Source organism: Pholcus phalangioides, unplaced genomic scaffold (genome assembly GCF_987345545.1).
Source record: "Pholcus phalangioides strain wild (caught in Gottingen) unplaced genomic scaffold, Ppha-v1.0 ptg000015l_1, whole genome shotgun sequence".
Classification (NCBI taxonomy): domain Eukaryota; kingdom Metazoa; phylum Arthropoda; class Arachnida; order Araneae; family Pholcidae; genus Pholcus; species Pholcus phalangioides.
Window position 1 is genome coordinate 24,835,414 of NW_028301608.1, and position 26,845 is coordinate 24,862,258.

Consider the following 26,845-nt stretch of genomic DNA (forward strand, 5'->3'; position numbering starts at 1 on the left):
ACGTTAAAAACGACGTTCATCAACGTCATTCCCAATAGGAATCTGCAGTGAGGGAGTGTTGCTTATTGACGTTAAAGTCAGCTGAGGTGACATGATAACCGAGGTCGATGCGATCGAGTATCACTGCATTTCTAAGACCTAACATGTCCTTCAATATAAATTAAGAGTGTTGAATAATTCGCTAAAATTACTTAAAAAAAGAAGAGAAAAAGTAGAGGGCAGATGTGTTATATATATATATATATATATATATATATATATAAAATGAGTTCCAGGAAGTTGTGGAATCACAACTGATTGCTACGACACTGACATAATCTTAACATTGTCAATCATCGGGGTCTACGTATCAATTGTCTTCACCTACACAGCCAATCAACGCCAACAAAGATTAAATTGTGTGTAATTGAAGGTCACTCTCTATAAGGGAAGTGGATAAAACGAAAACAACAGTAATAAAAATAAAAATAAAAGAGGAGAACGAAAAGAGACCATATTGTAAAAGAAAAATGCCTATTCAATAAACATCTGCTCATCTTGAGTAGCGCTACAAAAAGATGGATGCTTTACGAGAATGGTTGCCGTGGGTGTCCGTAGCGGTGATTGTCATCCTACTCGTCGAAGTATGGTCAAAGAATTACCGAATACCACCGGGTCCTTGGGGATGGCCCATAGTTGGTTACTATTTCTGCTTGGAAAAAATGCATTATCTCACGTTTATGAAGCTGTACAAAAAGTACGGCGAGATTTTCAGTTTCCGAAGCTTGGGTGGTACCAGATTTATCGTACTGAATGGCATGGACACTATCAAAGAAGTGCTCGTGACCAGGGCCGATGAATTCATCGGAAGACCACAGCAGATGAATTTCATAACATGGGTCGACGATGGATATGGTGAGTAAGACATGCACGCAATGTTCATAACAAATAGATTTTCTTGCAGTATCCTTGACAAAATAGTCACTAAATGATGTAGGAAGTGCGAGGATTATGGAATACACCATTTTTTATTATTTTGATTATTCCAGTTTATAAATGATGACAAAAACCTGAAACAAGTGTTTTTATAAAATTTGGATTCCTGTCGTAGTAGTAGCATTGAGTAGGAGTAGCATGAGTAGCATTGACGAGCATAGCATTTAAAATCAAATGTCCGAGGAAAAAAAATTACTCACAAAAAATGAAAAAAACCAGGTAATAAGGTAATACGGAGGGGGGAGGGGCAGGTGTACAAAATGAAGAAAACTAACAGAAATTGATTAATACTGCTAATCAATTAATTGTCTTTCAATGCAATAACAGGAAAAAAAAACTATTTTTCCCATCGAGCCAAACTTTTTCCTTTTGAACGTTCCGCCATCTATAAGTAAAAATATCTAGCTAAGTATTAGACTTGGAAAAGCATTGCACAAAATTAAAAAAATAATAATAATAATTCTTTATTTGACTCAAAATTTCGCACAAACGCAAAAAAATTTCCCCCATGGGCCAATTTTTCCCTCGAGTTACCATCACTGATTTAGATGATTAATCGATTTACCGCTACACACCAGTGTCGTTGAAGGGCTAGTATTTTTTATGGTGTAAAAATTCAATGACGTTGCTGATTGGTAAAGAATCCTGAAATTCAGGTTTTTTCCCCCAATCTCGCCCTAAATCCGGTTCTCAAAACTTTGTCACCAGTGGCTCCCTTACATAATTCATGATTCGTCTGCGGTTCCCTGAATAGTTTAGTGTTTATATTGCCCCATATAAGAGCGCCACTTCAAAGCATAAACAGGCACTTAAATCAATATCTCCAGCTCACCGTGACACTCTTGACAACAGTTGGTGACGCCCCTAGGAGCCGCGACGCACACTTTGAGAAAAAATGCTCTAAAACAGCGATTCTCAACCTTACTTGACTTGCGGATCCCTTTCTGGGCTCTAGTTTTTATGGGAGAGTCCCGTGTAGGAACATTTTTTATTTAATTATCGAAGAGAGAGAGAGAGAGAGTTACTGATTTCTATATATATATATTATTTAAAAATATTTATAATTACTTTTTTCAATTCTACCGTTTTTTTTTGTTTTTCTCGAGCGGCCGTGGAGCCCCTGGGGAGTGCACACAGAGTTCCAAGGGCTCCGCGGAGCACCGGTTGAGAACCACTGCTCCAAAGGATACGGTCCACACGTTCCACTTGCGCATGATCTACAAAAAGGTTGCTAAGGTTATTAGTTGGCACGCATATTTCTGATGTTTGGTGGGAGTTTGACTAACGATCGTAGATGGCCCAGATTGGTGTTGGAGGGGAGCGGTACGTTTTGGAAGCTTTTCAGGAAAACGAGGAAAAAGAAAAAAAGAGCTCCCCTCAGAGACGGGAACTGAAAAAACCAGTCTGAAGATGAATTGGAATAGAGGAGAAAAAATTTGCTTTCTAACGAAAATTATGAGAAATGCAAAATAGGCCTAAAAATTTTGAAAATATGCTCTATCACGTAAAAATATGCAAAAAGAAGTAAAATAAAAATAAAAACATGCAAAAAGAAGTAAAATAAAAATAAAAACATGCAAAGAAAGACATGGAAATCTGAGCCCTAGTCATTATTATCTGTATTGACTTGCTTCGTTCAACCATTTTTAACATTTAAAATAAGAAATTTCGCCTTTGCTTATATATGAGGGGCCAATTCCCTAAGAACATTTTTCTCGTATCTATTTCAGTTGAATCACGTACGTTGGTAAACTTCTGTTGGATTGATTGAAAGCCTCCTCAAGACGGATAATTTCAATTATCTTTTGAACTTTCTGGAATTTTAATTTATTTTCGTTTTCATTTCTATTAGGCGTAGGCTTCAAGAAGCGTTGATTTCGTTACTACCAATGCAACTGCAAAGTAAAAAAATAGGAAGTAAATATATTTATATTAAAAAATTCTAATATAAAATGTTTGAAGTTATTATTTTGAATGCCAATATCAAAAGACATTAACCCCTTTACGATCAAAGGACGTAATATTGCATTCAAACGCAAGTAGAATGAATCCAAACAAGTTTACTGTTTTCTTTCCTCTCTACTGATCATCCCGAAGCTTTGTAGCAACCTTAATTTTTATTATTATTTTTTTTTTCGGTTTTTTGTATACCCTCTGATAGTTATTTTGTTCCTCACGTATCATGTATCTTTCTTATAAAAGTAAAAGAGAACAGGTAGGGTCAGGGTGAAAAAAAATATAACTTTGTGCCTACATTCTCTTATCACCTTATCTTTTATACTGTCTTACTCTTTCATTTTTGTGATTCCCCCCCCCCTTTTTCTAACGTGCCGTTAGGTTAGGACACAAGATTACTGTATTTTTTGAGGATTCGTCAAATAGAGAGCATTTTTTACGAATTCGCTTGTAAGTGAAGAGGTTAACTCACCAACTATTTCTTGGATTTAATCGATTTCTTAATTTATAAATTACGAAAAGGTTATAAAAATACCACACGGGAATACCAGTAACACTAAAACAACACTATAATGAGAAATCGCTCACTTGTAACAGTAACATAAGACACATAACTACAGCACGTTCTTTTGTGCTGATGTCATCTGCTAAAAAAAAAGTATTAGGGTCGTGAAGTCACACAGCAGCTCCGAGAACACGCTCACTGAGCCAAGCGCGACTTCAAAGGGGATGAAACAATCCTTTTTATACAGCCCTGGTACAGGAGTACCTGCACTTGTGCTTCAGTTTCAAGTAGATTAGTCACCCTTCCAATAATAATTAGTTGTTATCCAAACTTATCCGAGTGAATTTCTGGAAGTGAAATGGAAAGATAAACCTTAGCAACCGTGATGATGGTGTCAACCGAGCGACACTGACTCTAGAGTATCATAGATGGGGAGGGATGGTGAAGTAATTTATCATAGTTCTATTTTGCGGCCATACGGCCGTCTGAAGGTCGAGAAAACACCGTGTTCCTTTTATCCTGCGACCAGGGGCGTCGGAAGTGTTTCGAACCTGTGGGTGCCCGTCTTGAGATTCATGTAGGAAATTTCGATTTTTGAATCAATTCTGTGGGTGCTCGGACCCGTTCTACAAACTTCCGTGGGTGCTCGAGCACCCACAGCACCCCCTGCTCCGACGCCACTGCCTGCGACTAATCAATAATCCCCGCATTTCATACATACAATATCTTCCAAAAGTTGAGCACGCAACGGCTTACATAACATAACGATGACACCACTTTAGTTTTGCCCCTCTGAATTGGACGGCTGGTGGAACACAAACACGTGGTACTCGGGCGTACAGTGCCTTTATGTGGTGATCGAGTGCTCATAGCAGCAGACTCGCATTGCGAGCACCCAGATTCAAAACCCACCGTCACCATAGTGGTCGGCTGAAGTGGGTTTTCTGTGGTTCCCAGCTTCAAGGCGCAAATGCGAGCTGATCTCCCCTTTAAAAAGTCTCACCACAGAAAGCAACAGGCCTACAACGATAAAATCTTCAATCATTACACTTCACTCATGGTTAGAAAAGTTGATGGTAGATGGCAGCACTACACATAACAAGCATTACGCAGGAACAAACGGTCTACTTAGGTACATGTACCGATTCGTTATAAGTTCGATCGAGGCCAGTCGAAGCCAAGTGGGATCGACCAGCGACCTCCACAACTGTTTCTTCCAGGATTACAGCCTCACTTGATAAGACAATATCTGCCAATACTGTGCGCTGAAAGCTCCACATGAAGGCAGTGGCTACATACGGGAGGGGGCTTAGAGGGATATAGCCCAAGGCGGCAAGTTCGGAGAGGCGGAAAATTTGAAAATCGAGTTGCTAAGAAAATTATTATAATGGGAAAAGAGGGCCGCAAAATTTTCATAGGGTACCTTAAATTCACTTCTGTCCTGACAGCGAGTGACAAAAGGGGATAGCCTAGAGAGTTTGCAAGTTCTGTGAGTAAACAAAAGAGTGTACGAGTACGTGAATTATCAAAAGAGTGACCTAGAGGGCGTAAGTGAGCATGTGAATGAGCAAACGAGTGACCTACAGAGCATAGGACCAGGTCAATGAGAGACTGGAGCAGTGATCTAGAGCGTGTGCAAGCATGTAAATGACAGAACGAGTCACCCACAGAGCGTGTGCAAGCATGTGAATGACAGAACGAGTCACCCAGAGAGCGTGTGAGCATATGAATGATCAAATGAGTACCTTAGAAAGTGTGGGATTAGATTAGCGAACGACAAAAAGAATGACCTAGTGCGCGTGCAAGCATGTGCTGACTAAAAGAACGAATCAGAGCGTCTGCAAGCCTGTAAATGACCAAAAAGAGCGACCTAGAACGTGTGAAAGCATACGAGTAACGAAGAGAGTACGAAAGCATACGAGCGATCAAAAGAGTACGAAAGCATACGAGCGATCAAGAGAGTACGCAAGCATGCGAGCGATCAAGAGAGTACGCAAGCATGAGAGTGACCAAGAAAGAGATTTAGCGAAACATTGATCTATTCACAGGGATGCGACCGAGTGGGTTAAATTTCAATTAATGAGTGGTCAAAGAAATGGAGAAAAATTCGTGCAGCCAAAAAAAAAAGCGACAAATACGCCTGTGCATGCAGGGACTGACTGTACGACGAGTACCACGTGTTTGTGTTTCACTAGTCGTCAAATCCAGAGAAAGGGGTGGAAGGGGAGAGACAAGATTAAAAAGTGGTGTCGTTATGTGACATAAGCCGTCGCGTGCTTAATTTTTGAAAGCCAGTGTATATGTTACCGGCAAAGTATGAAATACCGGTTTTATTCTATACTTTGCCTAGGCATTCTATAGAATGCCTGGATTTCATACTTTGCCGGTAACATATATATCGTCATTCATTTCATTGAAAAAACGGATGGAAAACTTTTTTTCTCAAAGTCATAACACAGCCGAAAAACGTTTTACTACTTTGTGAACACAGGTATCTTACAAGAAGAAGGTGCAGCTTGGAAAGAACAGCGCAGATTCTTCATAGCGACTGTCAAGAACTATGGATTCGGGAAGTTGGACTCGGAAGGTTTCATACACGGAAAGATTCAAGAGATGATCACCGAACTCAGAAAACATGGATCCAAACCCATCGATGCCCACCGTTATCTCGCTTTCGTCACGGCCAGCGTTGTAGGGAAAATCCTTTGTAGTAAAGATTTCTCGATAAACGATTCAAAGTTACACGAAATGAATCAGAAAATTCTCGAGTTGGTCATGTTTTTCGCTGACCGCAGGATGTTGCTGGCTGGCTGGACACTCAGGTAAATTTAATTATTTACTAGTGTCAAGTTCATGCTCCGCTATAACCATAATAGTAGGATCAGTAGACGAACACTAGTTACTATTTTCTACGATAGACAAATGGTAACTAAAGATGTATATCCGTTTCAGACCCTGGTGCCACAAATGCAAGGGTTGCTTTTTCCCACTGTAGAATTTTTTTCTTTTGACCTAAGGGAGTTACGCCCTGATTCAGAAGGCCGTTTAAGTTTTGAGTTAAAAATATGGTGAATATAAACTTTGACGGCTTCCATCAGAGGGCAGCACTTATTCCAAAAAAAAAAAAAGCCACGAATGCTCGATTCTGAAAGGGATACAAGAAAGGGTGGTGCTCGAAAGAAGTGAAATATCAAGTCCCGTTAGAAGCCAAGTTCAGTTATTTTCTTTCAGTTATCATTCTTGAGCACATACCTCAAAATACCTTATGCCAAAATTTCATTCAGTTTCTGTGAATGGTATGATAGTTAGGGGCCCATATGTCGGGATAGTTTTTTTATAATCACCCCGTATATGAATCGACTATCTATCTCGACAAGTCTATCTCCACCTATGAGTGAAAGCTACATAATCATTCTTTATGACGGAATATGCCCATTCATTTTATGCATTCACTCTGGCGTGCTCGACCTCTTTCAATGGGACAATGCACTGCTACAACAAACATGAGTATCCAAATCATGGTTAGAGGAACACTCCTTTAATTTGAAGAAATCACTAACTTTCAGTCATATTAGGACGCAACACATGCGTGTACAGAGAAACTCAAAATACTCACAATCCGTTCCACTACCCAGGGCCGTCTCAAGAGCATCATGGGCCCCCGGGCCAAGTGATTTTTCTGAGGCCCTACCTGGCAAATTCTCGAAATATTAAACCACTTCTTATTTTTCTGAAGCCCCTCTTCTCTTGAGGCCCCCGCGTTAAGACGGCACTGCCGCTACCTCGTTTACATTCCTCCGCGGAATTTCTAACGAATCGGTACATGTTGAAATTGCGGGCCCCGATCTGGAGGAACATGTTGTGTGAGTGTATGTATGGCTTTACACATTTATATTGTTAGAGTATTGTGCTTGTTTCATGTTGCTCCTGGTGCCGCGATCTGTGTTCCATATTTTGAAGTAAATTTGGCAAATGCTTGAATGTTCATGTGATCCAAATATCATGTTGCAGGTCTGTTTGCTCTCTGCGGAGAGATTTCTGCAGATGGGAGACCGGGGGGGGGGGGTTGCTAGCATATATTCACTTCTCTGGTTGGTTTTCTGCAGTTAGAAAACTGCAGAAAACCAACCAGTCGACCACCACTGTTTTGTTAACGGGGTTCGAACCTGGATCCTGATGATGAGAGTCCAGCACGATGCCCATACGAACACACAGCGGCCACGGTCCATTCATTCATTCTACAGGATGCCTGCAAATATGGTGTCTTTTACCTACAGAATATTTCCGCAATCTTGAGGAGTTCATGTCCCATGCTGCAGTTCTGAGCTCAAGTGGGGGAGCTGCCAAGTATAAGAGCGGTATTTTTGTTATCGACTAGTTTTTCTTTCATTTCAGAGATATCCAATATCTTAGATTTGTGTGTTTTGCTTTGATTCTGATAAGACTTCCGTGATATCTTCGAATTTAGGAGTATTACTATTATCAAATGGATCACACAATATCCAATAGTCCGATAGATTTTGTCGTGCCTTCGAGACACGGAAATACAGCCGAGATCTTATACTTAAATTAAGTGTTTAAATTAAAATTGCACTAAGAGCAATGAACGACAAGAGAGATAAATGTATTAAGAAACAAACTTTTATTAAAGTTATAATAGATCAGGACAATGCATTTTACGTTTCAATTACTTCTCTCACCCCGTTCAAGAAATCAAAATAATAAATTTCTGAGTCACACACTCACCACCATCTCCTCAATGTTTACTCCAACGGGGACGTCCCATCTTCATTATGAACTCACTAAGTGCCTTTGGTGCTTTGAGAAAATTTAAGTCCCATTCACACTGACTGAAAATCCCATAGTGCCTTAGCACTACTAACTCAACTTCGTAACAGGAAAAAATACTACTTTTGGTTGAGCCTTACACCTCCGATTAGTTGAGATAGGCACCTGATAGGAATCTGATTTTACGATTGGTCCAAAAATTAAAAAAAACCAAAAGTCACGAGGGTGTTTTGGATCTGAGAACGTCTTGATTTTCGAAGGTGATTCAATAAACTGTGAATAGCTTTCGACACCTCAGATATCATGGAAAACAAGGCATGTATTATGGCGGTGCGATTTTATGTCAACGATTGAGACTTGACTAGGTCGTAGAACCAGCACCTCTTCCTCCTCTATCTCTAGGAGGTACTAGGAAGAGGTGCTGGTAGAACTCGCAGCGTGAGAACGAAAATATGTATTTGAAGTAACTATACGATCGCAGAGTATTTAAATTTGTATTAAATATTTTAGGGGGGGGGAATTTTGGGATCACATGACAATTTGTGACATTTGCACTGAATCCATTTTTTTTTTTTTTTTCATCTTATCGTAAAGGCTAATGATGAAGTTTACTCCAACTGGATGGTGCTTGGAAAGAACGAAAAGTATGTTCCATAAGTTCATAAATGATATCGTAGATGAACATGTTCGTACAATTGACATGAAACATCCCAGGGACTTCGTCGACAGTTACTTGATCCACATGAAGAACCTCGAAGAAAAAGGCGAACTCAAGGATAGCACATACAGCAGTGAGTAAACGAAATCTGGCGCAAAATAAACATAAAAATGTCATATTTTTTTAATTTGTCTTTTGCGATGTATTTCTAATTGCAGTGAAGCGCTTGCAGAAAGTATTCTACGGGGTGTTCATGGAAGGGCTTATAACAATCAGCAGTACGATGGTTTCACTGCTCGATTGCCTCGCCAAGCAACCCGACGCTCAAAAGAGAGCCCAGAAAGCACTGGATGATGTCGTCGGATGTGAACGGCCGCCGTCTTGGTCCGATAGGAAAAATTTGCCGTACATCGAAGCTCTGATACTAGAACTTTTCAGAACGAGCATGGTCTTTTCCGTCAGCACCTACTACAGCAACTTCGGTAAGTTATTGAATACCAGACTTTTATTCAATATCAAACTGTCTGTTTATCAATTATTATTATTATTATTATTTTGATGATTATTAATACCCTGTGCAGAACGAACTTCGATAGGTGGATACCGTATACCAAAAAGAAGTTTCATCGTGGCCAACTTGTATAGCGTGAGTAACGACCCGAAGACGTATCCGGATCCATCGAGGTTCGACCCCAACCGATTTCTAAGCGAAGATGGAAAAAGGATGAAACAGGAAATACCCATTCCGTTCGGTGTCGGTAAGGATTACTTTTTTTTTTGTCTTTGGCATTATACCCATGAAACACATGCTACTAACTAGTACGAAAGCATGCCGCTTTCGAGCACGCGCAACCAATGAGATTACTGATAACGTTCGTGCAAATGTTTCCAATAATTTCATGGCTCGAAAGGGGCGTGCTTTCGTGCTACTTAGTAGCATGTGTACCACGGGCCTTAAACAGGTGGCCGAATGAGTAATACATAACGGTTCTAGAAAATTGTACAGGGTGATTCCATAATTCCCTTAGCCGCATTTTACTGGCGCATTCACCGTTGATCCTAGAGGCACACTTTCAATTAGACAAGATGTCCAAAAAACGTGTAGATCTCAGATATGCTATCCATGTTGCAAGGGGTTGTATAGTTATTAAAATATAAAAATTTACTTTAGATACAGATATCCTGTCATGTCATCAAAAACCCAGTTAGGTTGTTGCCCTGTCTCTCCTGAGACAAAAAAAACCCCACCTTCTATAAGTGTAATATTCACTGAAATATTTCCATTGTTCAATTGGCAAGTCGGAAAACAAAAGCATGAACGAACGGACAACGCTTCTTTCCCTCGTTTATGCTGTTCGTTCCCAACTTTTCTCCGATTTTTAAATTCAAATATATATAGGTGAATATTGCACTTTGAAACGTGGGTGACAGAATTTGCCGGCCATCATTGCTCATGATTCCCCTTCCTTTTGGCCAACCCCTTCCTCTTTTTAGGAGTTTGTGTATATCTTACTGCCAAAGCCCGAAATTGGCCAATTCAAGAAGTGTCCGTCCGGTTCACGAATTGGCCAATTTCGTCGTAAATTTACCAGGCCAATGTCCGAATTTCACACTTTAGCCAACCAGTTCCTTGGCCGAAGATCCTTGGCCAAAGCCCGATAACAAAAGACATGATTCGGGGTTATCGCCAAATTTTCGTAATTTTTAGCTATGGTAACCCATCAAACCGCAGTCACGAGTATGCAGTAGTCATTTTTTCCCCTTCAAAATTAGACAGAAAAAAAAATGTGTCATTATATGTTATTATTCTTATAGTTTTTCCTCTCAAATTTTTCTTTGCGAATTGGCCGGCCAAAGCCCGAATTATTTCTGAAAAAAAAAAAATCAAACTTTGGCCAAAACTCTCGGGCTTTGGCAGTAACATACATACTATTGAAAAACCATGTTTTCATATATATATATATATATATTTTTTTTTTTTGTGGTTTTAAGGTAAAAGATCGTGCATTGGCGAATCATTGGCACAGATGGAGGTGTTCCTGTTCATCACTATGCTTTTGCAGAAATTCACGCTGTATCCAGCTGAAGACTATAAAATCCGTTTGGTACCGAGAGAGTAACGATCGTGGACTGGATCAGATGCGAGACTATACTGAATTATCATTACTTTGTCATCGATAAATCTTCGTATCGAATTTCGCTTGTATTTTAAATTTGGAAATTACGGGTTTTTTTTAAACCAAATAAATTTTGATTTTTTTTCATTGAAAATTCCTGTGAAAAATCTTTGAATGCTGCATAGTTTTGATAGATTTATTTCCATTTGAAGGAAGGAAAAACTCTAGACTTATACAGGGTGGGCAAAAAGTCCGTAGAAACTTTAGAAATGAATAAAAACCGGAAAAATAACCGAAATGAAAAGCAGTTTGCAGGGTTAGCATCGCTAGGTGTGACGGAAATTTTTTTAAGACGGAAAAACCCTCAAAAAAGCCGATAGGTGGCTCTGGTACGAGCGACTTCGGTGGAAATATGCAAATGAGACGGCTATAAGAACTTGCGTTGCTAATCCATAATCAGTTCACCGTTGTAAACCATGTACGTGCAGCTGGATTTATGACTCGCCTGCAATGTGGTCATGGAACACATACTCCATTTTCTTTTTAATCCGCTTATATCCCGCAAGGGACAGAGCGGGGGCCATGTTTGGTGTTATGCATTTTCTTTGCGCAATCAAAGATCCAATGAAATAGAATCATATGCAAATACAGTCAATTCCGCTTAATTGAATAACTGATAAAATCTCTCCTCCGCAACCAAAATTTCTCCCATAAACACAATGCTAAGGTTCTCCCGCTTTATAAAATATCCCCCTTTCCCCGCTTTATAAAATATCCCCCTTTCCCCGCTTTATTAAATATCCCCTTTACCCCGCTTAATCGGATATTAAGATTCACACGAAAACTGTAAATGCACGTTAACAACTATGTACATAATATTTTTATTAGATAAAACATTTAAAAATTATGGCAAATATATTGCCAGTTAAAATTTATAGAAAAACCTCAGACTTTAGGGCTTGAAGTGTCCAAGCCAGTGTTTCCCAAAGTGGGCAATAGCTCCCCCGGTGGGCGATAGAATGGTCCGGGAGGCGATAGAAGTTAAGAGTATAACACTGGATCCTATGGGTTCGCATGAGTTCGGGGATGGAGAGAAAAAAATTTCTGAAAAAAAGGGGGAGGAGTGAAACAAAAAGTTTGGAAAAAAACTATGGTGCAAGCTTTCTTCAGTACATACATTCAATTACTTTATTTCATTTTTATTCTCTGTAGAGCCAATACAGGACGCTAACATTTAATTAAAGTGAAAATCTCTTAAAAACTCTGCACAAATGCCATATCTCCATGAAATATTTTGGAATTGGAAAAAAATGATCGTGAAAATAAAGGATTTCTGTTTGTGCAAAAGCTTTGGTTTAAAGTTTGGTAAAACATTTGATGCAACAAGAAAAAATTCCCCCCTCCTCTTTACGTGTCCGCCCTTCAATCCCGTATATAAAGGATGCTCGACATTCATAGCCCTACCCTGATGTTTTACTCATTTTGGCACCTTTGTGTAGAAACAGTGTGATAATATTTTCGTGATACATTGTAAGTTTGCAATTTTATACTGGATGTCCATCAAAAAAGGATTTACAAAATGTCCCAGTTTCATCCCGATTTTTAATTAGGAATTCCGGGAGTTGTCCCGGTTTCTCAGGTACTTCATCTGGTCACCGTAGTATAACGTAGCATTTTATTTTGTCATTTCGCCCAGATATCGAAATTCTGTGCGCAGAGAAGCAACGGGTCTCTGCAGGTAAAATAAATGAGAATTTGCTTCTCCTATCTGGAAAGAAAGGGATCCTTGGTACCACCGAAATAAAAAATGTTATTCAGCCCAGCGGAATTTTTTAAGCAGGCTGATATGCTTAGTATTCTTTATATTTCACAGATGACAGCAGATGTTCAAATGTAACAATATTATTTATTATTTACGTACTCAATATCAATATGGGAGAGAAAGAATTGAAGTATTACCAGAAATTCTTAAAGCATAGCTATCAGGACACATCTTTGCCGGGCCGTAAATAGGAATTTTGTCGCCCGGGGCAAAAATGATTCAGCCGACCCCACAACTTTAAAATTCGAAAATTTAAATTTTGTAACGGTGCTCTTTGTTCCCACCTAAAATGGCCACCCCTAATACATTTATGTATACATTTTTATAACGTGCTTTACAACGGGGGTAGGCCTACTTATTTATTATCTTTGAGTGTTGTTTCACCCATTTTGTTCGTTTCTGAATTGAAGAAGGAAGATTCTACCTGATTTTTTAATAAACTACCCTCAAGGCCATCTTATTAACGAATGGGTCCACCGAGCACGGCCCGGGGGACCTTATCCGATCCGATTTATAGGGGCACTCCACGATAAAGGGATCAGCTGCTCTTATAAATGAGCAAATGCCTCATTTTCCGACGCGGGAATTTGAGTAACTGATGAGGGCCTTGCTCCTCGCTGTTTTTTCGTTTACTCGTTTTTGAGGCCGGGAGTCGACCCTTTTAATTTACCATCACGTTACCGGTGGATTCGTGCTAACGGATTCAAGTTGATAATTAATCTTACGTTGGTGATAAGACTGGTTTGGCCGATGATGCCAAGAACGCCCATCTTTCTGGCATGTCAATCTCGCTGGAGGCGAGCAGATTGGTTGCTACGGAGGTGCCCAACACTTCCGTAGCTATCGATATGAAGGAACCAATGGTTCTTGTGAGCGAACGTGTTGCTCCTGATGGTGGATACCGGGAAGGATACGGGTGGTTGGTATCCACCATGACCTTTATGGTCACTTTTCTGCTGACTGACTTTTTGAAATCCTTCTCCGTTTGGAGGGCTTTTGTCGAGGCGGAGTTTCCGGACACCACTACGACTGACGCCGCTGGGATTTCTGGATGCATTGGGACACTCTCCCTCATGAGTTCTCCCTTGACCAGCGGACTGTTGGCTCGTTACAGTAATGGTCCAATCGTGTCCGCTGGCTGTATCATTTGTTTGAGGCCACATAGTTTTAGTACCCTCTGATGAGGGCTTTGTCTGGGACTCCCCTTCCGGAGGCGGATTTATAGTTTTGTCGCTTATGGGCGCTGTACTAAGTTTGCCGCTCTCCACCCATTCTAGTCTAGCATTCTTGACTACACTAGATTGCTCAAGAGAGTACGCAAGTATGTGAGTGACTTAGAGACTCAGGCGTACATGTATCAGGATGACAATGCTGAGACACGTTGCAAATTCGGACTGTGAACACTTGGCTGGAACTACACTTGCAGCCACCCTTATCAGACGTGGAGTCCGGTGCAAAAATGGTTTAGGGGGCTCCAAAACCTCGATTTCATTTATTTAGTAGGGAAGGGTGATCGGCCCCGGAAGACAAACCAATCCAATCATCAAACCAATAAAGTGGCCCGCACTTTATTGGTTTGAAAACCTGTCGCGGGCCACTTAAGTGATCCGTGGATGTGCCAGGGGTCACTTAAGTAATCTGGAAATGTACTGCAGGCAACTCAAGTGATCTGAAACTGCACCGCGGGCAGCTTAAGTGATCTGAAACTGCACCGCGGGCAGCTTAAGTGGTCTGTAAATTTGCCGCGTGTCACTATTGTTCTGGGAATATGCTGTAACCACTTACTTCAGTCGTGTAAAACTGCAACGCGCGGCTCTTTTAAGTGATCTGTAAATGCGGGCCGCTTAATTGATCTGGGACTATGCGGGGGGTGTAATATGGTCCTGAGGGTGAGAACCACTGCACTAATGTATTGAATTTTCTAATGTCAAAGGTAAAAGTCAACACAATTTCGGCAAATGAGAAACACGAATTTTGTACATTTGTTTACCAGAAGAGGAGGGGTAGAGCTGAATCATTACCTCCTAGAGATAGAAGGCCTCCGCACTCTGCCTGTGACGTCAGTAAGTAGTCTATTTTCCCTCAGAATATTCAGAGAAAAAAAACTCCCTGCTCGTGCCAGTATCAATGTTGTGAGGAAAAGAAATGATCGAGCTCAGAATTGGCGATTTCTATGCCCCACATCCAATCACTATGCGGCTTTTGTGAGGCAATCAGGAAGATTCGACGCCAAAATAAGAAGAAACGAAATACGATGCTCTGTGGCAAACTTGCTAGATAGTCTGAATGACGTTTATGGCAAACACTGCAGAGGCCTTCTATCTCTAGGAGGTGATGGCTGAATTCGGACGTTGTACTGAATTGAAAGGTCTTTTAATGTCGCTATATTGGATGTAAAATAACATGGAGCGAATATGAAAACAATTGTGTCTTATCAGATACATGCATTGAGAGAGAGAGACGGCTTTTTCTCAGCCCGATACATCAAGGAAATAGACCTCTGCTGGATATTATGCCACGGTGAACTCTAAAAGAACAGTCATCTGGTCTCCAACAGGAGTCGAACGTAGTTCCTCTTGCCAGCTGGACAAGTGCGCTACCATATGCACCACTGAGACACGACCCTGCCCTTCTTTTTTCTCGCAGTGGGGTGTGAGGTGCTGAAGTAAGCCACTCGATTTCCGGCGGAGACTAGATGACTTTCCTTTACGATTCTACCTTGGCATAATATCCAAAAAAGGTCTATTTCTTTATCAGGCATTATACGATACATTTTTGCTCATACAGCTGTCTCTTGAGCTATCTAAAAGATAATACTCAGTAGAATGAGGCAACACTTATTGATGGAGAAGATAATTTTATACACACTCGTACAAGAGTCGCTGGACTCTAAATGACATGCTATAGAATGGACGCGCTGCACTTTCTCGAACTCAGTCAAAATCAATCTAACCCATATTCTACCTAGTCATCGAATGTTGTCCCGACCATCATCACAAGAACCATCGCCCCTCATTCTCGAAGTCCATCGGGCTTTGAGGCTTTTCTGGATTCGGAAGTGCCTGGATGGTAGCAGCGTTGTCTCCAGCGTTCTGGGCACCAATGGCTTCCTCGAAGTTCGGAGGCTCGTCTTTGTTCCAGGCATCTCCCGCACTTCGCGGTAGCGGATCCTTTACCTGCGCCTCGTTTTCCACGACTGGTTCGTTGGCGACGGGCCAGGGTCTCTCGGATTTCCTCAGCTGTTCATTTGCCAGACCAACCGGTTCCGCGAGAGGAGGGACATCCTTTACCGGCGCCTCGTTTTCCCCGACTGGTTCGTTGGCGACGGGCCAGGGCCTCTTGGATTTCCTCAGCTGTTCATTTGCCAGACCAACCAGCTCCGCGAGAGGCGGGACATCCTTCGGCTGCGGTTGCAGCGGTACCCATTCGACGTGTTGGTTGTTCGGAGTCGACGAGAGTGCTTGGTTCTCGGTGTTGCACACGTGGAGGTATTCTGGGTAAATCTCGCTTGCTTCGGCGGTCCTGGGATTGCCGTCCGCATCAGTGTTGTTTTCCTCGAAGAGCTGTGGTTGAAGCTGCACATCTTGCTGGTCGTCGACGTGACTGCTCTGGTCGATGTCCATGGGAACCGTCAATGCTTGAAAATGGAGGCCTTCTTCATCCGAGAATACTTCGTACAGTTCTTTCTGCAATCAAAAAAATTGGCGCGACGAGAAAAGCTTTCAAATATATTTTTCGTTATGCAATGCAATCCTCATTCATATTGACACGAATCGGGAGGGGGGGGGGGGAAGGACTCACCAGCATCCTGAGGAAAGCCGTTTGGCTTCTGGTGACCGCTCTTCTATCCATGAATTTCGGCTACAAATAGAAATAAAAACGACAAAATGTAACGAGACAAGTAACGACCGATCACTCTAGTCGGAGATGATATGAATGTCACTCGGAATCGAAATTAAAATTAGAAATGTCCTTACCGTGCGATCCTGTCCATCCATGGTTGTGCTGCAGTTGGATCTTTCCCTCAAAACTACTTTTTTTGGAGATTGAATTTAGACAAGTATGAGAAGTTCGATTAATAGAGACCGCAAAAGATGAGAAACAATTCCATTCCCGAAATTCCGGGAGGCTCGAGACCTCAATGGCCAGACACTAAGAAAATAAAAATGAAAAAAGCACAAAAATTCTCGGAGCCTTTGTATCGGCAATACATTTATCATTATTATTATTTTCTATATTTTCAAAAGATAACATGTATGTCTCCCTCCCCGCAACCCCACGATGCCAAGCTTTTAGTACTTGGAGATAGGCCTTTAGTGGTAAAGAAAGCCGCAAACTGAACGCATGTTAAAGTAAATGTGATAAATCGGTTATAATAATCACTTATTATGCATACTTACCAATTGTCTTGGTAAGTTTGAAAAATTTTTCATTTCTACCCTCTTACCGGTGAATATGCATAGTACCCGAGCGTCGTTGATAAATTTGATAAATACTGAAAGCATTATCACTTTTACCGGTATTATGCCTAATAACAAAGTACCATTGTTAATTTGATAAATACTTGAAATTTATGACCTTCATCTGTGATTATACATATTACCATAGTACTGTACTAGGCAAATTTGCTAAATATGAAAAAAATTCCAAATGCGTCTAGTATGTGTGATGAATATACTGTAGTTGGACCCCAATATAATGATGCAATACATCAAGGGTGGCCAACAGCTGGCCCGCGGGCAGCATGCTGCCCTCGAAGGGGGATTAAAAAGCTATTACATTTTTGGTATTTGTTTCTATTGACGAAACTGCGATTAATGCAGGTCCAGTTCTGGATATTTTTCACGTGTGAGCGAATGATATTTTAGTGAAACAAAATCACCCCGTCCCTTCAGTTGGTGCGCTAAAATATCGGCCCCCTTCGGTTGACGCCTTCCCGGGGTAGTTGGAAGGATTCATCTAGGGATGTTCAGCCCAAACTTCAAGAATTGTGTATTATTGAAATTAAAGCCGCAGTCCCTGAGGTAAAAAAAAATCTACAGAGACCAAAAAAACAACCCCTTCCCAGTGCCGCCTTAACGCATGGGCCTTCCCGGGAGCGGCCCGGAAGCCTCAAGAGTAGAGGGGCCTCACGAAAATGATATGTAGTTAAAATTTTCTAGAATTTACTAGGTAGGGCCGCAAAAAACCACTCGGCCCGGGGGGGCCCATGATGCTCTTAAGACGGCCCTGCCCCTTCACCAGGACCTTAGCGTGCTTTCTCGGGGGCAGTCTTTTCTTGGAGTCCTCTTGAAATGGTTATGCTCAGAAAAAGGAGTAACAAGAGCCCGCCCCCCCCCCCATTCGGCTCGTTGCGCTGCCCAAGTTGCCTCAAAATAGTTACGGGCTTGCCCAAGTTGCAGGGCCTGGTGCTTTAGCTGGTGTTTGCCTGCCCCTTCTGTTTTTTTAGTACTGGGTCTGAAAGGGATGATTTCAAATGCAGTTCATGAGTTTTATAAATATGAAATAAATCATACGGAAATATAAGATCCGGCCCTGGTTAAATGTAGGAAAAAAAATTCTGATTTGACAAAAACAATTTGTATTTTCAACACACAAACACAAAACCTCTTTAAACACGTAGGTGACAGGTATATTGGGCCGTGAGTGATTGGTCGTTTCCTTTTTCCCCCATGAAGCTTTTTGGATCACGTGATATTTCTCTCTTTCTTTGAGGGACATACAAACCGTATCCAAGGCAACCAACAAGGCGACTTCCTCGGCAGCTCATGAAGGATTGAAAGAACAAATATAAATTAAAGAAATCTAGAAATGGAAGATTCTTTTTTTTTTTTTTTGATGGGTGCTAAAATATTTCGATTTTTTTTTTTTGAAATTCAAGTCCTTTATCAGCCTGTCCAATTATCTCAATTGCTGCGGAATTATTTCAATGTAACTTATGATCCATAATAATTTTCAAAAAGAACTTAACCTATAATGTTTGAATTGATGCAATGAATATAAAAAGTTGAAATCAATGTTATTGCATGGACATCCAGCTCAAAAGTAGGTTCGGCTAATTATTTTATATTTAATTTTCTGGGCTTCGTATCTTAAAGCGAACTCAATATTTCAAAAATAAAGATTTCAATTGAATTTCTAAAATTATTGATGTGGCTGAAATCCACACAAAATTTCTGCATTTCTACAGTAAAATCGAAAATTTTAACATGATTTCTATGTGGAACCATTCTACGCCTGTCCCTCAAAATGATGCGGATGATGACTATGACGTATAATCAAAAAGCCTCATTCATTTTCCATTAGTCGTATGTTTGACCGGGACTTCTGCTTTCAAAAGTAAATGAAACTGGGCTTCTGTGGAAGATTGAGAGCCCCCGGTTCAGATGGACCGGGTCAACACCTTCCAGAGCAGTGTTTCCCAAAGTGGGAGATGGAATGTTCCGGGGGGGGGGGGTAGAAGCTACGGGTATAGTATAGGATCCTATGGGTTAGATTGCGATGGGAGAAAAAAAGTTCTGAACAAGGGGGTGATGGAAACTATGGGTGGGAACTATGCTCTAGATTCTAGAGCATAGTTCTAGAACTAGAACATAGTTTCCCACCCTTTTTTGTCGCATCGCCCCTCCAACACCATGTAACCCTTATAGGATCCTATGTTATACCCAGCTTCTACCACCCCCCTAGAACTATCCATCCCCTCAAGGCAAGGGGGCGTTAACACCCACGTTGGGAATAACTGCTCTAGAGCATCTGTTTTAGAAGGTTTTGACCTTGTTAGACCCATTCTTACCCCGTCCCCCTTCACACTCTACTTTAAATTTTGACGTACAGAGAATCGAGAATCATTGATCTGTCATTTCTTTGAAATTATTTTAAAAGAACTTAAACAGAACATCTAATCAAGTTTAAGATAAGATATAAAAAACATTTTTCTGGGGGTAATTATAAACTATAAATTTATAATATTTACATGTTTATCTCTAGATCAAGAGTCCTTCAGCCAAAAGTTATAGATATGAATATTCTTTTTTTCGTTTAAAAACTTGCGATTTTTTCGAAACTCTTCTTTTTTTCTCGTAGAATTTACTTTAATCCACTATAATTTGCCCCTTGCTTCACAGCTGTCAATGATTTACAATTTTTCTGTGATTTTAGCAATAATTGGCAACTTTTCTGACCTTTAGCAATAATTGGCAACTTTTCTGACCTTTAGCAATAATTGGCAACTTTTCTGACCTTTAGCAATAATTGGCAACTTTTCTGACCTTTAGCATCATATTTTGGCAAAAATTTGCATGTCCCGTATAATGTAGTATTTTTCTCTAAGAAATATGGTTAGCTTGATTAAGCTTCATAAATTTTTGTATTCAATACAGTCACTGCCGTCTTCATTCACATACACTTTTCCATTCAGGAAAGAATAACTTATTTTTTTAATTCTTTTAATTCTTTTAATTCTTTTCTTCTTATAAAAGTTATTCTTTCCTCCATGACACTTTTCACATAGTGAGCTTCTAGTGCATAAAGCCCTGTATAATTGAAGAAAAAGAAGCAATTTGTTTCTTCGCAGTCTATGCCGTCTACATCCCGACTGTAAACAACACCCCGTGTTTGGCGGATTTGCTATGATTAATAATCCTCACTTGGGGCTGTGTCATCCTTCGACGGAACATGTAACGGTGGTGAGAGGTAGCTATGATTATTATCATTACCGCTGTGATGGTGTCAATGACACGGTAAGGACCCAAGATTTGGATAATGCTCGTTAATGTGAAAATGAACATTTTGTCATGCTCCCCCCACAGAATTATGAGACATAATGTTGTAAATCAAGGCACATTATTGTTTGCTTTTTTAAACATTATTTTGAAACATTAAAATATAAATCGTGTTGACTGTGCAGTTCAAAAAATGCAACAACTCAGAAAATTTGCATTTTTGAGTTATGAACGCCATGAGAATGGTGGGAAATGTTTATTAGTATAAATATTGCAAAACAGCAACAACTCTTAGCAATGCTTATATGCTGCCTAGTGTAATTAAATCTGAGTTGGTCCCCATTTAGTTCCATACCAAGTGAATCTTTAAAATGTGTAATTCGCAGTACATAGAATTTTGAGTTGTTATATTTTTTTAATTGGGCCGTTGATGCAAATGCTAGAAATTTTCTTACAGAATAGTGGTTGCTTATTACTTGAGATTTTGTAAACTAGAACGGTTATAGTATAATCCCTTTTTGGTGATGTGTTGGCAATTTTTTTTCTCTCTGGTGAGAAAAATATCCGAAAGCATGACTAGAAGTTGCCAAAAATGAAACAGAGTCATGCTTTTTTGCGTTTTCCTTGCCCAAGAAAAAAAAAATGCCGAAAAGATATAATACTATGGCTGTTGAAATGAAAAAATTATGATAAAAAAATGAATGACAAAAACAATAACAAACAAAACATTATTGGACTAAATAATGGATCAAGATCAGGCGTGTCATCCTACACTAGATACAGGATTGAAAGTAGAACAACATATAAAATGGACAAAACGGTTGTAAATGAAAACATGAACCCTGCAATAAAAACTCTGGGCTATAAATAAAAGCCGGGACTCTCTTTCAAATAATACAATGGTTAGGGCAATAAAGCTCTCTGAGGTTGGGTCAATAAAAGTCTCTGGTTCCATTGAATATATGACTGCAGGATGAAAACTAGGTATAACGGCTAATATGAAAAAAACATAAAAATGGAAATATGAATGTATAACCTGAGGGGGAAAACAAATACAAAATGAGATATTCCAATTAGAAAAACTGAATGTAACATTCAAGGAAAATAGGATATTTGGTATGAGATGAACTGTGACTTTTTTTTCGGCGCCAAACATGTCACACTGCTTGACGAAAAATCGCCAAGGCCATCAAACAGTACAGGCACCAAAAAAAAAAATTGTCAAAAAAAATATCACAAGGTATATAGATTGAGTTGTTATTGGATGTTACATAAAACATCCCACCCTATAAAAATATAACCCGGACTCTATTTTAAATAATAAATCGATCGGCATAAATATTCTCTGAATATAAAAGAAAAATTAATAAATTAGCATTATAAAATGCAAAAAAGGGTATAAATATTGGAAAATATTAATGGTACAACCCAAGAGATAATAGAAAATATATATAAGCTGAAGAAAATAATATAACTAACAAAAAAAAATCGTTAATGAAATAAAATGACCTACCAGGAAAAAAAAGCACCAGCAGGCTAGAAAGGAAATTTTGACACTAAAATGCCAAAAAAATTCTGGGGCCAAATGAAAACTTAGACTTAAATAGATATTCGAGTAATCAGAGTTTTTTTGACTTATCGCAAATTTACTGTATTGTGTGTTGAAGGCCTGTATGCTCTCTGTGGAAAGTAGCGATCTCCCTTTTCTTGGAGGGAAGACAGTGTATTCTGGGAAGATAATTTAATTTGATGTATTTTCTATTTATATTAGGGTTGGGGATGTGGTTATCGCAGCTTGCAAACATTATGTTCATGGATCTGCAAACAAGACTCGAGGAAAAACTTAAAAGTATGTATTAAAACCACTTTTCATTACTAGGAAGTCATTTAGTGATTGTAATGTACAGGGCATTCTTAATAAATTTGGGGTGTCCAAATTTATGTGTTGGCTCTTCACAGCCATGTTGGCCCTCTCATCAAGATGCTACAGACTGATAATTTCCTAATTTTATTTTTAATTAATTTTTTCCTCTTGTAATATATAGGCAAACCAAGGCTTGACAAATACCAGGTGCCAGTTTGTCATAGCAACTTGAATATTGACTTCAATGCCTAAACGTTTATGTGTGATTACTAGAGTCTGAGAAAAACACATTTTTTTTCTTAAATTATGTTTGTGTGTAGTCCACTGACACAGAAAAGGAGCATTAAGTCACAGGAAAGTAGAAAAGTTAACATTTTCTACCGTTTTTTTCTCAAAAAAAAAAGTTGTGGGTTCTCAAAAAATTTAGCTGGCACCTAAATTACATTTTTAATCTGTCAAGCACCAGGTTGCAATTTCTTGAATTAACTTTTTCAAATTGAATTGTAACAAAAATTGTATAACCCTTTCAGATTCTATATGCACGGATGTGGTAGTTGCTTTTTCTCGCTGTAGACTTTACTTGAAGGATTGTAAGTTTTGAGTTAGAAACATAGCCTATTGAATATAGACTTTCAGGGCTTTCATCAGAGGACAGCATTTAAAGTTGAACTTTAGGGGTTTTTTTTTATGTCTTCTATGAGAAAGTGTCTGCAAAAGTGTGATTTATTACGTAAAATTTTAGCAACAAAATTCTGGAAAAAATTGTATGTGAAGATGGATACACATTGCATCATGTTGGCTGAGAAAATTTTAACAAAGTGAATTATTTCTTCACAAAAAAAAAAAATAAAAATTTTAGAAAATAAAGATTTGTGCTGACACTTATGTGTTTTTAATACATTTTTTTTTAAGTATCAAAAATGCAGAAACATTTTGAAAATTCCAAAAAAATGAATACTCGGGTCTGAAGAGGATAAAGTGGTACATACTACTTTCTGTGGGATTTTAAATCCAAAATGTCTCACAGCACCTGAGGTGATTTCATGATACACTCTTTAAGAGAAAATCACTGATTTGATATGTGAATGTGATATGCACATTTGTTTGCCTGCTTAGCATCAGAGTTTGATGGATTCGCAACAACTGACACTATGTTTGCAAAATGTGTTTTTATAATCATTCCAACTTTTCTTTCAGGTTCCTTCTATTCATGATATTCAGAGCGCTCTTGTTGAAATTGGTGACAAGGAATCAAGGTTTATAGGTTCCAAGGAATGGATCGGAAGTTTGGAAGTGTCATATTGCATAGACAAATTTTATCAAGTATTTCGAAATGCTATAGAAAATTGATTGCTGTTAATATTGATATACTGTGTGCATAGCCATATCCTTATATACCTTTTGTCTCTTGAATTTGAACCATTGGTGATGGAAACATACTTACAATTAGAAAAGGTATTTAATAATATACCTATTTCAGATCATGCTATTTTTTTTCTACTTGGGACTGTACATGTATTGAGATACAGAATTTAACTTCAAATATGGTCTCTCTGTCCTCTAACTTGCAATTTCAAATTTATTATCTTGTCTCTTCTGAACTGAAAAAAAAAGTTTCCAAGTGCAATATGTATATTAGTATCACATTTTTTATTCAAGGTGTCTTGCCGGATAGTTCATCTTCGAGACTTAGAAGAGCTGAAGCAACAGATGGGTGTCATTAGAAATCATTTGCAGATCTATGGTAGTCCTATTATGATGGGTAACCATTGTTGAATTTTCTCTATTTTCAGTTTTATGTAGGAATTATAATTTTTTTCCATTTCATAAAGGCTCCTGTGAAGTGTCATGATAATTTTTTTTTTTTGAATTTCTGTTAATATTTATCAAATTCATTATCACACACCCCATGTGAACTTATTGATATACAGTTGAAAATTATAGCAAACTTTTTTTCTACTGTCACCTTGTGGATCCCTATAGTTGTTCTATTTTAATAAATTTGCTATTGCTGATAAACTTGAATGCGGTTTTAGATCTTAAAGGATGTATCTGAATAATTTTTGCCAAATGTTACTAAGTCCAATGCAAGATTTGCCAAAATCACTACATTGCATTCATAACTTCAGACAGCAAGTCAGGGAGTGCCTGTGTTGTTTTTAAATTGAACAAGTTTTTTTTTTTGTAAAAATTGTTGTTTTTGATCAGGTCTAGTTACCTATTTCATAGAAAAGAACATACTTAATCGATTTGTTAAACGCATTTATTATTCTGATGTAGGGTAGAAGTAATAATCTATGGATAAAAAAATCATGCATTTCGAAATATTTTTGTAGTAATGAAATTACCTTTTTATTGAAATCAATTCGGATATTGAATTCTGGTTTGGGACATTTATTTGGTGCCCAAAATTTTAAAATATTCATTTTTTCAGGTGGTGATAAAGATTGTGCATCAAAAGCCATTATTGGTATTCATTACCCAGTGGAAGAAGATAGTCAAAGCAGTTTGCTCATATTAGTAAATAGATTCATATAATTTCCTAATTTATTAGTATTTTGTTTACTTCTTTCCAACCATGGATGTGTCATTGCTATGAATTGAACGAATTGCTATGAGTGAACGAAAATTCAATATTAAACGAAAACTTCCTATATAAGGTCCAATCATATCACCCACAGGTCTAAAACACTTCTAACACTTTGTCTCCATGGTTTAATTTCTTTGAAATTATTTTAAAAAAACTTAAACAGAACATCTAATCAAGTTTAAGATAAGATATAAAAAACATTTTTCTGGGGGTAATTATAAACTATAAATTTATAATATTTACATGTTTATCTCTAGATCAAGAGTCCTTCAGCCAAAAGTTATAGTTCTTGTGACAAGTTTGCTAGAACATAAAATACTCATAATTCTGACGACATAAATGTGTTAGGGCCACTTGTACACAAATGCAACACATTTCAGCATGCGTCAGTTAGTTGGAAGCTTCTTAGAGGAATGTTTAGGAGGTTGCATGTAGGCAATGCAGACCACATCAATAATTTTAATGAAGTCTGCAAGTCACTAAGACTGCATTAGATGCAATGAATTTTCCCTGAAGGGCCATCTGCTCACAGGGTCTTTTTTTCTCTTCTTATCTGGAATTCTTCCCCCCCCCCCACCCCCAATGTTTGATCACCCTTTTTCAAACATGTTTGTCTGAAGATTGTGATGATTAGTACTCTTAAAGAGCTTTCAATATCCAAAAATTTACTTATTGCATTATTTAGAATTGCAAGATGCAATTCATTGGAATTATTTTTTTATTTGATCATGTTTTAATATTATAGTTATTTCTCAAAATATCTAGTTGGTCACACGGGTGCAAAGGGCTTTGTGTTGGAGAAGACTCTTGATCTGGTTGCACATACTCTAGCTAGCAGGCTAATGTGTGAGAATTTTGTGAAACCTGAGAAGCAATTAAAAAAAAATATTTCACCATCTTAAATTGTGATATAAGACATGAAGCTAAATGTAAATGTGCATATAAAATAATAATATTGATTAGTATTCACGAAGACCTCTATGCCTATCAGAGCAGCCATTTTGAAATTTATTTTGATGTTTAAACAATAGGTGTATCTAACATTCGGTGTGTTTTATTCCATATTTGGCTCTCAAAAAGAATAATTCAGCTCCCCCCAAAAGTACTTCTAATTAAATAATTGACAAGTAGAAAAATTTGTGCAGCCATGATTCTAATGTAATTGTTTGGTCACCTCGCTGCTTCATCTCATTTGTTTACATGCAAATCATGACATAACTTTAGTCACTGAATTTCAATATTTTGTCTTCCTCAAGGATCCACATAATACCAACTTGAACCTCTCCAGAGAAGAGATACAGTCACTGGGTTTTCTGAAATGGAGAAAGCTGGATTCTTTTGATCAGTCATCTTTTTATAATCTATGCTGTCCATTAATGAAAAGCACAGAGTGTTCGTGAGGACAGAATTTTAAAAGAAAAAGAAACAATATTTATATCGGGGGCATATATATGTATTTTATTTATTTTTTTGTACAATTACATAGGTGTTCATAAACAAATTCAAAATATATAACAAGCCAAATGATTATTGGAACTGCATGATTCAAAGGTTTAGTCTAGCCCTGTTAACAATCATGTATGCCCGGTTTTTAAATTTTTTATATGTTCTTCAACTCATTCATAGGCATACAGTTCAGCTTTGAGCTCAAGCAATATCCACATAACTGTTGCCGGCCTCAAGGTTTAATATTCAATCAAATATATACTGCACATACAGAGAAAAAAAATAAATGCATAATGATTTACATCTCCTCCTCCTCCCCCTAGTAAGTTGTCATATAGTTTATAAAAAAGAGTCATTCTAATTAATCATGGCATAAAAAGTAATAAAGTTGATCCCACTTATA

General features: G+C 38.5%; 3 protein-coding genes across 3 annotated transcripts; 2 read left to right on the top strand and 1 right to left on the bottom strand.

Moving 5' to 3' along the window:
- The first annotated feature begins 454 nt into the window (after positions 1 to 454).
- LOC149075722 (cytochrome P450 18a1-like) lies at positions 455 to 11,149 on the top strand. The gene is made up of 6 exons (XM_089243225.1): positions 455 to 894; positions 5,928 to 6,258; positions 8,819 to 9,015; positions 9,101 to 9,364; positions 9,464 to 9,640; positions 10,875 to 11,149. Exons 1-6 carry the CDS (start codon positions 558 to 560, stop codon positions 11,000 to 11,002), a joined length of 1,434 nt encoding a protein of 477 aa, XP_089099351.1. The 5' UTR covers positions 455 to 557; the 3' UTR covers positions 11,003 to 11,149.
- A 4,514-nt stretch (positions 11,150 to 15,663) lies between these two features.
- On the bottom strand, positions 15,664 to 16,998 carry LOC149075723 (uncharacterized). The gene is made up of 2 exons (XM_089245442.1): positions 16,799 to 16,998; positions 15,664 to 16,682 (listed from the first exon to the last, which is right to left on the bottom strand). The coding sequence occupies exon 2, from the start codon at positions 16,442 to 16,444 to the stop codon at positions 15,815 to 15,817; it is 630 nt and encodes a 209-aa protein (XP_089101568.1). The 5' UTR covers positions 16,445 to 16,682; positions 16,799 to 16,998; the 3' UTR covers positions 15,664 to 15,814.
- A 3,371-nt stretch (positions 16,999 to 20,369) lies between these two features.
- LOC149075724 (putative Ufm1-specific protease 1) lies at positions 20,370 to 26,513 on the top strand. The gene is made up of 6 exons (XM_089243228.1): positions 20,370 to 20,560; positions 22,314 to 22,391; positions 23,604 to 23,729; positions 24,066 to 24,168; positions 24,841 to 24,926; positions 26,253 to 26,513. The coding sequence occupies exons 1-6, from the start codon at positions 20,450 to 20,452 to the stop codon at positions 26,394 to 26,396; spliced, it is 648 nt and encodes a 215-aa protein (XP_089099354.1). The 5' UTR covers positions 20,370 to 20,449; the 3' UTR covers positions 26,397 to 26,513.
- Positions 26,514 to 26,845: the final 332 nt, after the last annotated feature.

Bases quoted from the DNA above. Each gene is read 5' to 3' on its own strand.
- LOC149075722 (XM_089243225.1), top strand. From the start codon at position 558: ATGGATGCTTTACGAGAATGGTTGCCGTGGGTGTCCGTAGCGGTGATT. The intron at 895-5,927 runs GTGAGTAAGACA...TTGTGAACACAG, and splicing joins ATGGGTCGACGATGGATATG to GTATCTTACAAGAAGAAGGT. The intron at 9,641-10,874 runs GTAAGGATTACT...TGTGGTTTTAAG, and splicing joins ACCCATTCCGTTCGGTGTCG to GTAAAAGATCGTGCATTGGC.
- LOC149075723 (XM_089245442.1), bottom strand. From the start codon at position 16,444: ATGGACATCGACCAGAGCAGTCACGTCGACGACCAGCAAGATGTGCAG.
- LOC149075724 (XM_089243228.1), top strand. From the start codon at position 20,450: ATGATTAATAATCCTCACTTGGGGCTGTGTCATCCTTCGACGGAACAT. The intron at 20,561-22,313 runs GTAAGGACCCAA...TATTTATATTAG, and splicing joins GTGATGGTGTCAATGACACG to GGTTGGGGATGTGGTTATCG. The intron at 23,730-24,065 runs GTATTTCGAAAT...TTTTTATTCAAG, and splicing joins GCATAGACAAATTTTATCAA to GTGTCTTGCCGGATAGTTCA.